Below are 12,189 nucleotides of genomic sequence, written 5' to 3'. Positions count from 1 at the left end.
CTGTTTTGTTTCTTAAATTCCACATAAGTGAAATCATATGTTACGTCTTTCTCTGACTTATTTCCCTTAGCATAATAACTCGAGCTCCATCTACATGGTTGCAAATGGCAAGATTTCATTCTTTCTGATGGCTGAGTAATATTCCATCATGTATGTATACATCACATCTTCTTTATCCATTCATCAGTCAATGGACATTTGGTCTTGTCATTTAGTTCAAAAGTTTCTAATTTCTACTCAATCTTTTTATTACTGAGAGACTCTAATAAGATACAGGGCTTTAAAAAAGAAATGGTCCCCACACTCAAGAACTGTACAACATAGTAGAGGAGGTAATGTACTATTTCCTTAATTCTAAGATGCCACTTTAAGACACGACACCAATCTACTAACTGACCTTCAAGGAGAAATGGAAAAAAAGCTGTTCCACTTAAATTCTAAGACATTTTCTACTTTTATTTTTATTTTTTTTCATTTTTTTTTATTTTTTTTTCTTTTTTTTTTTTTCATTTTCTACTTTTAAACATGGCAAAGTAAGTGCAGAATTGAGTAAGTGCACAAAAAACTAAATGAAATGCAAGGCAGAAGGAAGTACTAAAGAAAGGTACAAGTTATGTGCTACAGGAAGGGAAAAGAGTAATTACTGATGAAAAAGCACTAGGAAAGAAAGACCAGGGAAGGCTTCGTGGAAAGGATATTAAAGGATGTGAAGCAAAGCTAATTACAAAATGTTTATAAAGCTATGTTAAAGAAAGGAAAATGTTAAACTCTATATATCCCAATTTTGTTTAAAATGTATACCTAGGAAAAGTCAATTGAAAAGTCATTAACTAGGGCTACAGGCATTTTGTGTGTGTGTGGGGGGGGGGGGCAGTATATGATCTAGTGTATTAAAGTGTAGGATTATAGAAGGATACTATCAACTACATAGTTTGGGACTAGATCACTAAAAATCTTAAGAACCAGAATGGTATAAACTAACTTGTATTTTTGAAATGTAACTAAAAGGAGAAGAAAACGACGTAAAGATTAGAGGCCGAATTAGTGGGAGGATAAGGAAGAGGCTAAACAAGAATAGCAGAGATGAAAACAAATGAATGGGGATCCCTGGGTGGCGCAGCGGTTTGGCGCCTGCCTTTGGCCCAGGTCGTGATCCTGGAGACCCGGGATCGAGTCCCACGTCGGGCTCCCGGTGCATGGAGCCTGCTTCTCCCTCTGCCTATGTCTCTGCCTCTCTCTCTCTCTGTGACTATCATACAAAAAAAAAAAAATAAAAAAAGAAAACAAAAAGAAAACAAATGAATGTGGGACAGAATGATTAAGAACTGACGAGTTACTGAACATGGAACATAGAAGAAAATCAAGAGTTAAATATGATTTTGAGGCTAAAACCAAAAGTTTCTAGTTCAAGAGATAGTGGACAGCCTTGAGGGCATGGGACCAAGTGCACTTGCCTTGCTGAGGCACCTGGATGGGGGTGTCTCTGGCCCATTGGTCCAGGGCAAGGGTGCAACACAGAAACTGTTTGCTGGCTCCTCTCTTCCTCTCAACCCCTCTGCAATACTCCTAGGTAAAAGTGGCCAAAGCGAGGCTCTGAGAGCAATGTTTGAGCTCCCGCTCCAAGTAATGAATTCATCTTAATAGTTTTGGAATAGGCTTTCCTTATAGTTTGTACTTCAAGACTAAGAACATTTAAAAGAGGAAAACTGCATAGCTCACCTATAGCCAGCTTGACAGCATAATTTTTAGGAGTCAAGAATCAACACTGGGTTATTTTAAGATTAAGCCTTGAAAGTCCACTTGCATGTCACACAGGCATGTGCACATGTGAACATGAAAATGATCTTCCATCAAGGAGACTTCTCTCGTCACCTATGGAGACTTCTCTCTTCAGCTAAATCAACATAAGTGGTTCAAAGAGACCCCTTCCTATCTGACCAAACTCAGCCATGCAAATATTAACACCATCTTTCTGAGCAAGGAGTAAAGCTGAACAAAGGTGGCCTGATCATCCCTTTCTGCTTGTACCACCGAGTAGTCCCCTCTAGGATGGCCACCAACATGCAGGTCATGCCCTGTAGAAGGGTACCTGGCTGAGATACCCAATGAGAGCTGAAGTCCTACCAGGCTCCACTCATCAAGCTGAGTTTATGGAACTATGGTTGTGTCTACTCAGATGATGTGGCTCCTTTTCTATGTTGTACCAAGGTATCCTGCCTGTATGGGCTAGGGGCAGTTCTGACCATCCCAGTACCATATCCCAGCTGTACCCAGGATTACATGCCTTACCTCAGGTGGAATGAAGATTCTCATCAACAGATTAGGGTTATTGTAAAAAATGAAATGTTTGACTCAAATTGAAATTAGTTTCAAAGATAAAACTCAAAATATTACTATGGATATGAATTATGTGTACATATAGTTAAGTGGATACATTTTATGTATCAAATATTAGCACAACTTAAACTTAGTAAATGTTGAAAATAAAACTTGTGGGTGTTGGGTAAAAAATAGTAGTGAAATAAAGTAAACAATAATAAGATAAATCTAGGACAGAGTTCATTTTTTTGACATTGTCGGTTTGAGGAGTGCTTGGAACACACACATGGTAATTCTGATACAAAGGCAAAAATGTGTTAGGTGTTCAGAAAAGAATCCAAGATATAGATGGATTTATAGTTTACTGGTCTAGAGATGATAGCTGAAAAGATGAAAGTAGATACTCCCGCCCCACACACATACACACAAAAAAAGTAAAGTATCTATTGTTCCAATATTGAAAGTTAAGTTCAAAGAGAAAAGTGAACTTGGTCACGGTCATATGACTAAGTGATACAGCAATTTGGCAGACTTGACTCCAAAGCATCTAGTCACTAGGCCAGACTATCTTCCATGTTTAAGGATCTACACAGAGGAAAGGGAGACTGATTAAAAGAAACAATGAGAAAGGTAGGAAAGCCAGGAGAATAAAGTATCAGAGAAGGTAGTGAAATGGTAGAGAGGAGTGTAGAGAGTTGAACATAGTCAATATGATGAAATACAACAAAGAACTGATAAAAGTAAGAATGGAGGAGAGGTCATATTTTGCAATTGTTATTGAGTTAATATTAGGGTTACTGTAAAGGAATCACGAAGGCAAGCCTTAAAAGAAGGGAGGGATAGAAAGAGGAGCCCAGAGTAATCTCAGCAGTGTCATCCATAAACTCTCAGCTCAGTTCCCTTTAGCCCTGTCTTCATGTCCCTCTACGTGTCTACAACTTCAGCTTCACAGTACATTTTCAAAGATCTCTAATCCACAATGGCTCCAGGAAAGCAGCTTCCCTGAAGCCAGTACATAGCTGTGGTAAAGGAAAAAAAAGAAAGAAAGAAAGAAAAAGAACAAAAAGAAAATTACAAGAACACTCTCATTCTATTATTTGTACTTCAGGGACCGCAGTATTAACATCTTCTCTTTATTCAGAGGGCTAGACAAGATGATAAAATCAGACCTTAGAATCTCAGAGAAAATAGAATAAATGAGAAAAAAATAGAATAAACGCAATTAAGAAATCCTTAAAAAAAAAACACACACAGAAGTATTCAGCAGCATGTAATACATAAAAGAAACCCTCACAATTTTTTCCAATACATTAAACACATTTCCTAAATGATTTGAATAGAAAATTTAACTATATTACAATTAAATGGAAACCAGAACACACATTTCACTAATAAATAATCTATACAGTTATAGAAGTAACTACTCATAGACTAAAAGTAAAAGAACAGCATACTTAAAAAACAAAGTGAGTCTAGGAGTATGAAGAAACAGGAAGTGACTCATTACCTATTGATAGTCAAGTGTAGTTTTAAATTTCACTTTAAAAAAATATAACAAGTGCTGCTTTTATTGGATTAAGAAAAATAATTTCCTTCCATTATTATTAATTTTACAGTATAAGTAATTTTGCAGTAATTTTGTATCTGGTTTCATAAAAATCTACTTCACCAAAAAAATGTATTTTTGGCCCTTTCTAAAAGTTGTGCTGTGGTAATGGGAAAGAACTTTTATAAATTTCTTTGCATTAGGCTTTCATAGGCATATTTTAGTAGACACTATCAGGTTATAAATAACAATAGTTTAAAATACTACAAATGAGCTGAACACAATGGAACAAATGTTCAAAGTGGAAAAATTAAGCTGCAAGTTTTTCAATATTAACTAAATGACTTTCTTATTCTGCAGCAATGACAAACTGAGGTTTTATTTTACATGCCAACTCTAATTAATTGATTTTATTTCTTGAAGCAGTAATTCTGGGCTATGTTAAGTTGGGAAAATGCTATGGCTTTATCCCATACACCAATGAAGGAAAAATGGATGTATAGAGAATTCTAGTACATGTATGCCATCTCTGTTATTAATTCTCACAAATAGTACTGATTTCAACTATTGGCATCTGAGTTCTAAATAACTTATTGAAAGGCAGGCAAGACTTTTAAGACATTTCTTGATTTTTTTCACTCTTCAATGTGTCTACATTTAACATTTTTAAACCTATGCAAGTTTCTACAATTAACTAACTATATACCTGGCATGCCGGTAGCAAGACCCTGACCAAAAGCCAAAGTTGGATTTGCTGCTGCAAGCGATTCTGCCTGCTGCCCTTGTTGGCCCTGATTGGGAGTAAGAGGGCGCTGACCTGCTCCAGCACGGAGAACCTACAAAGGACAAATGATTTCCTTAAAAATGGAATTATAAAATAACAGATAAATAAATTTATCCCAGACAACTCTTTACATACGACAGTCTCTGGATATTCTTTGAACATATTTATACACAATGAAATGTTGATTTAACATGAAAAAAACCAAAATATTTCAAATAAAAAACAATCACTGGCTCTTGACAACTAGAACAATCTACTAAGTAACATGGAGATTCTAGAAGGCCTTTGGGAAAAATTATTTCTAGTATTTGTGCTCTTTAACTTACCAGTGCAGTATTAAAAATTAAATTTATTTAAAGAGGGGAATGGCAAAATCTTAGATCATATTAATTTCACAAAAATAGATAAACAATTCAGTACAAGGGGGATTCATTGTTAACATCACTCATGTAAGTAGGCCTGACATGTAGGTGTATTGTTCAGGTAGTATGATATTTTCATGTTTCCCCAAAGAAGATATAGGTTAAAAAACAATTAAATGATGCTGTGGTATAATCTACAAGGACTAGGCCAAAGGACAACTTCAACAAAACATCAATATAGTATTAAAGTATATAAAGGAAATTTAGAATAAAAATTAACTGCCAAATAACACTATACTTATCATTAAGTTGCTTCTTTGGTATAAATATGAAGAATTTGACTGTCAGAATTCTGAATCATCCATAGTGTTTTTTTATATATATATATTATTTTTTTTTGTTCTACATTTATTAAAATAGTTCCAGGAAAGCGGCCCCGGTGGGAGGGTGGGGGGTGGAGAATGACCTTTGTAATAAACATTTTCTATTTTAAGATTTTAAATATAACCCTTAGTGAAAATATTTCATCTTTCAACTTTTTCATCTTCCTTAAAAATATAAAGTACCCAAAATAGAAAGTACTCTTTCTGGTTATATATATATAATATAATATTTAAAATAGTAAGTTAAATGCCCAGAAGGAAATGAAGCGGTAACTATTTTGATAGGAAAATAAATTAGCATACTTTAAGAGGTGATGAAAAGAAAATAAAAAATCGCTACAGATTTCAAGATGGTTTCAATAACAGAAACGTAGAAATGGAATACATCCAAATCTTTAAATTCATATAATACCAATTAGGAAAAAAAACCATGAAATCAATACTTTATACCAATTATATACTAGGTACTGTACTACATATTGAAGATGAAAAGACACAGATCTTGACAACAAGGCACTCATGGAATTTCAAAGACTCCATTAACTTAATGAAGGCAGGCCTATACCTGTTGCTGTCCAGGCTGAGCTTGTGATGCTGCTTGCTGATTTGCTGTGTTGTTTGCCGCAGCTGCAGCTTGTTGCTGAAATAAATTGGCTGGATACACCCCCCACGGAACACCATAATACTGAGGTGGAACCACCGCTGGACCTAAACCCCACACCCCACCCCACCCCCCAAAGAAAAAGTTACTTACATTTTATAAATGAGGTCAGTTACCAATAGATCATAAAAGGGAGCAGTGTATAAGACTTAGAGCAAATGTCCTTATAATCCTCTACCCACTTACACCTGCTACATACCATTTGTTTCTGGTTCTATTAGGGGGACAGTCTCATTCAGTATGATTATTAAATATTCAGGAGTGACAGCAGTGGCCTTCATGGATATAGTAAAGCTAAAGTTAAGAGGACCAATGAATTGACAGGACACAGCCATCTATGCAACATTTACTGAATGTCAGTTTATAGATTTAATGCTGACCAACACATAATACATTTAGGGAACACTAAATTTCATAAAACTCTATGATATACTAGGTTCAATTCAAATTCTCTTAAGGTTATTTTCTGACTACTGAATAGAATTACAAAAATAAAAACACTTTTATCTTTTTATTTGCAATCTATAATGTAAAACTAGGGAATATTCTGATACCAAGCTTACTGCAAGCGTTATTTGAATTGTAAATCTTGAATTTAAAAATATTTTTAATTAAGTTTCTACTAAAACTATTCTTCACATTTGAAACAGAATTAGCCACAATTCTCACAAAACCACCGAAAATCACATGAAAACAAATGAAACATCAGTGTTTATATAGTTAGGAAAATGGAACTAGTGAGTCAAGACAAGAAAGAACTAAGTGATAGAATCAGAGAGGGAAACAGACATGGGAAAGCAAACTAGGAAAAATAGAATGAATTGTTCTTGCTCTATTCTACTTTATTCAAGATAACATTTACTTCCAGGAGAGAAATAGCATTATACACAATAAGCCCCATCATTAAGCTGATGAATAAGATGTCATGATTACTGACTGATAAAACAAAGATGCCCTAAAATTCCACTGACATGACTTTAGTATAGCTACTTAATATTTTAAAAAGTTAAACTCGGTTTCACTTTGTTTTGGAGGCTCCAATAAAGCCCAGTACAATGGACTGAATCACTAAAGTGAAAAGCATTAAAAAATTTAAAGGTAAAATAGATTTCTGAAGATAGTTTAAGCACAATCTAAAATGACAACTATTAACAGGATTTATGAAGGAAGAATATGTTACTAAAACAAGAGTCAGATGTCCACCCAGAATCTCTCTGTCCAAAACAGTAGACAGAAGCCACTTGTGGCTACTGAAGACTTAAAACTGTAGCCTGAACTGAGATGTGCTATATCACATCTCAGAGGTACCATATCAATATATAGGATTTTGAAGACTTTGCATGAGGGGAACAAGTGGATGTAAAAGAGCTATTAATAATTTAAAATTATATTAAAATGATAGTATTTTAGATATGCCAACTAAATCAAATATTGAAATTATTTTCATCAGTTTTTTACTTTTATAATGTAGCTATGAAAAACTTAAATTGCATTATCTGGCTCACATTATATTTCTACTGGGTAGCACTGGTCTTAGAAAGCCTAAGTCCAGAATGCCTAGAGTGTGTACTCTCAAAACTAACATTTCTTAAAGGGGCTCCTTCTGATTCTATAGCTTTGTCTATATGATACACCAGAACTTTACATACTAACATCCAGTTAAATGCCAACATAACAGTTCATCCTTTAAGGAATCACACACAGATCTAGAGCAAAAACTATTGAATGTGACAGTTTAGTTTCAGTCTAACTAAGCTATCAAATAAGAATTGGAAATTAACATTTTTTTTACTTCTTAAAGTCTTAAGCATTAAAAAAAAGTCCCAAACTCTCAGGAAAAGACTAACTGTTCTGTGGTCATCATGATAACTATCAGAAGTAGAGTTTTAAAAACTGCCTTATTCATCAGTGACAATTCGTATCAGTGAACAAAGTAAAAAAACTGTGATAGTCTTGAGTTATGAAAGTCAATGGACAGGTTCACTCCAGTGAATCTGTGGCTGACATTATCCTGTTTCTGCCTCTGTAACCAACATAACAACCAACTCAACCTAAGATAAAAAATAACCTCAAAACTCTACAGAAGATCTACAAATTGCTTTGCTCAAAAGAATGGTGCCTGATCTCCTTACTTACACAATAAATACAGCTTTGAGTTTAAAACATTTTTTCCCCAGCTTTACTGCGATACCACTAACATGTACACAATTTTACACATTGTTCAGATTGAGTGGTAGTTTCAGGTTTTAACAGCAAGTTCTTTCAACTCCATCCCATCTTTTTGCCCCTCAGTTGGCCTGTACATTTTAATACTGCTAAATAAACTACTTTTTAGATATGCATTCTCTCAAGATAGCTGAAGTTCCTTACCTCATACTCTCCCTGATGTGGGTATTTATAGCACCTATCCCCAGTTTAACTTTACTTTGCATTTATTCATGGTCTCTATGGGTTATAGAATTGGTCACAAAAAGGAAGATTTGTGGTTGACACTAACATTTCTGAAACTACAGAACTGAAATGTATATCAGCTATGTATATGAGGAAAGAGTTACCAGGCTTAGGCTTTTTCCTAGCATTACAATTGGAAAAAATAGTAAACTACCTCTGTGGTAACTTCAGTTCACTTTAGATAAATGTTTCAGATTTTCTTAAGAACTCCAAATTGCCTAAGTAGACAAAAATAAAGCTTATACCAAAATTTAAACTAAATCTTTAATAAGCAACAAGGATGAACAGTAAGTTACCTGCTAATGTTGCTGCTGCAGCCAATCCTGCTGCAGTATATGGATCAGTCCCTGGAGGAGCAGCACTAATAATATATGGATTTGGCACAAATGCAGCTGGAGCAAGGCCTGCTGAGAATACACCAGCTGTATTTAAAAAGGGAGAAATAATGAATGAAAATGTAAAGTATGATTTTCTTCATTAGGTAAAATAATTTCTACATTAAATTTGGAGTGGGGGAGGAGAGTGTGTATAATGGTTGAAATTCTGATTAACCTAGTGACGTTGGCCATGTAACACAACCTGACTCTAAGATTCTTAATTTATGAAATAGGTGTATTGCCACTTGTCTTAAGGGATTTTTGTGAAAATTAAATGATACTGAATATGAAATGACTACATACAACTAGCACAACAGGCATACAGTAAATGTTGAGAGCTAGAGCTACTATCGTTGAACAGTTTTTCATTCTATCTTTCTCAAGCTGTACTATGAGCTAGGGATTCAACAGTGAGGAAGACAGATGTGATCTGCCCTCACAATCAATCCATCTAATGAGAGAAACAAACAAGAAATTGGCAATTAGATATAATACAAAGTAAATGCTATGGGCATAGAGGGAAGGGGCACTTATTAACAAGCTTCAGAAGGGGTGGGGATTATGAAGTGGGGCTGTAGGGCAAGACAAGACAAATAAGTTATAACCAGAAGGAAGACCCATGAAGATCTTCCTGGGTCATGTTAAGTAGTTTGGACTTTACCTCGAAAGCAACAGAAAAAACATGAAGGGCTTTAAGCAGTATAGTGACTCTCAGATCACTTCTGTATCTAATGTATCATCAATATGGATTTAGTAAAGACTAGGAAAGATTTTTAAATATTCATTTGCAGTACTTACTAAAGAGACAAAACCTAAAGAGACAAGAATGGATCCCTGGGTGGCTCAGCAGTTTAGTGACTGCCTTCAGCCCAGGGCGTGGTCCTGAGGTCTAGGGATCGAGTCCCACATTGGGCTCCCTGCATGGAGCCTGCTTCTCCCGCTGCCTGTGTCTCTGCCTCTGTGTGTCTCTCGTGACTAAATCAAATGAAGGAAAGGAAGGAAAGGGAGGGAGGAAGGAAAGGGAGGGAGGAAGGAAAGGAAGGGAGGAAGGGAGGAAGGGAGGAAGGGAGGAAGGAAGGAAGGGAGGAAGGAAGGAAGGAAGGAAGGGAGGAAGGAAGGGAGGGAGAAGACTGCTGGTATCAAGGAATCCCTGTGTACATCATATATCTTAAAGTATTAACTGCCAGAGTTGTTTCTTCTAGAAAATAAGGGAGACAAGTTGAAGGTGAGAGAACTAATAAAGAGCTCATAAAGGTTCAATTTAAAAGACGATTAATTCAGTGCTTGGCTGGTTCAGTGCATAGAGCATATGACCCTTGATCTTGGGGTTGAGAGTTCAAAGCCCCATGTTGGGTGTAGAGATTACTTAAAAACAAAATCTTTAAAAGTAAATAAATAAATCTTTAAAAATAAATAAATAAAAGATAATTTAAGAAGGGGGAATAGATGTATAAAAGCAAGTGGACATAAATAACTTTTTAAAAAGTATTCAAAAGTAGCACTTATTGTAAAATCTAGACCTTAAAATTGAGATTCCAAAACTTCATTCTAACTATATTACAGCAGTTTTTAAATGTTTTGACTGTGACCCACAATATAAAATATATTTCATAACTTAGTGTCCATAGATATATATGGATACATATAATTGCCACGAAAATCTCAAAAAAACTGATCCTTATAAAGTTCCAACATAACCTATTTTCTACCTAATTTTTCTTTTTATTAATTTCTATAAATCTATTTAATCTCTAAGAATAGTGGCCATAACCCATTAACATTGATTTAATGCACAGACACAAAAAAGTCATTTAAAAAAATTTTTTTAAAGATTTTATTTATTCATGAGAGATACAGAGAGAGAGAGAGAAAACGAGAGAGAGAGGCAGAGGGAGAAGCAGGCTTCACATAGGGAGCCCAACACAGGACTCGACCCCGAGTCTCCAGGATCAGGCCCCGGGCTGAAGGCGGCACTAAACCGCTGAGCCACCAGGGCTGCCCTAAAAATTTGCTTTTAATTAAGAATTAAAGAGGATTCAATAAAATCATTGCACTATTTAAAAAATCATTTGCTCAGAGTTGCATCCTTAACCCTAGGGTAAAGTTTCAAGATTTCCCACTGATTCCTCTATCATATATTATCTTTATTACAGTAGAAAACCATGGATATAGTGGTATTCATGCCTATTCATAACACTACAAAATCTCAAAGCCAAGATGTAATTTTTTTATATTCTATATTTTATGATTTAAAAAGATTATAAAATCTCAAATACTATTGGAGTAAATAAAATAGAAAACAAAGTCTTCATGCAATCCTTACTGACTCTTGGTTCATATTCTAAATTTTTCAATTTTAGAAATAATTTTAACATAGCTTTCTCCACATTTATGTTATAAAGCAGATAGGAAGTTTCAGATATTTGAAAAACAAGAAATTAGTTTGACCTAATGGACACATACTGAGCCTTCTGTTGAAAAATGTTTTTCATGTTTTAAGCTCACAATTCATTTAAGGAATATTTACAACATACTAGACACCAAACAATATGCTTGTGTATTTACATAAATATATATTTGTATATCTCCACATACAAATACACAAATATGTGTTTGTATCTATGTGTTTATACATGTACACAGGTATAAATATATATCCTACCAAATATTTAAATGAACATGCACAGTCACACATTTTATATTGTAGGCTATACTGATACTTTAATATGCTTTTTTTCACTTGCCATAGGTCTCATTCTATTATCAACAGATAACCTCACAGGTCACGCTTTCTAATGTTCAGAAGGAACGTGACTTAACCAGTTTTCTACTGATAAATAGTCAGATTGTTCATTATCTTTTGCTATAAATAATAGTGCTCCTATTATTCTTTATACAGGGTTTCTATGTTATCATCGTATCTTTATAAACATTCACTTAAATGGGAAAATATGTATCAATTCTTGGTCAGTATTTCCTATTATTCTCCAAGAAAGTTGTACCAATTTATACTCTCATCAGGAATATAAGAGAATACCACTCACACTCCTATTCGAAATTGCTCATTACTAAACTTTTTCTTTTTTTAACTTATTCATGAGAGACACAGAGAGAAGGCAGAGACAGAGGGAGAAGCAGGCCCCATGCAGGGAGCCCAATGTGGGACTCGATCTCTGGCACCAATGCCCTGAGCTGAAGGCAGATGCTCAGCCATTGAGCCACCCAGGAAACCTGCACATTATCAAACTCGAAACAGTTGTCAATCTGAGTAGTAAAATAAAGCATTAAAAAAAAAAAGGTTTTTTT

At 34.8% G+C, this 12,189-nt stretch overlaps 1 protein-coding gene across 12 annotated transcripts in view; it reads right to left on the bottom strand.

Moving 5' to 3' along the window:
* Positions 1–12,189, bottom strand: part of PUM2 (pumilio RNA binding family member 2) — a 95,381-nt gene that overhangs the window by 40,936 nt on the left and 42,256 nt on the right. For all 12 annotated transcript variants that reach the window (XM_072770967.1, XM_072770971.1, XM_072770964.1 and 9 more), the window contains 3 exons: positions 8,803–8,928; positions 5,960–6,102; positions 4,572–4,701 (listed from right to left, as the gene is read on the bottom strand). In XM_072770967.1, coding sequence (XP_072627068.1) covers positions 4,572–4,701; positions 5,960–6,102; positions 8,803–8,928 — 399 coding nt within the window. The remainder of the gene's footprint in view (positions 1–4,571; positions 4,702–5,959; positions 6,103–8,802; positions 8,929–12,189) is intronic.

The sequence above is a fragment of the Canis lupus genome, chromosome 12, assembly GCF_048164855.1.
Source record: "Canis lupus baileyi chromosome 12, mCanLup2.hap1, whole genome shotgun sequence".
Classification (NCBI taxonomy): Eukaryota; Metazoa; Chordata; class Mammalia; order Carnivora; family Canidae; genus Canis; species Canis lupus.
The sequence above is the reverse complement of the archived record's forward strand: the minus strand, read 5'-3'. Positions and strand labels throughout refer to the sequence as shown.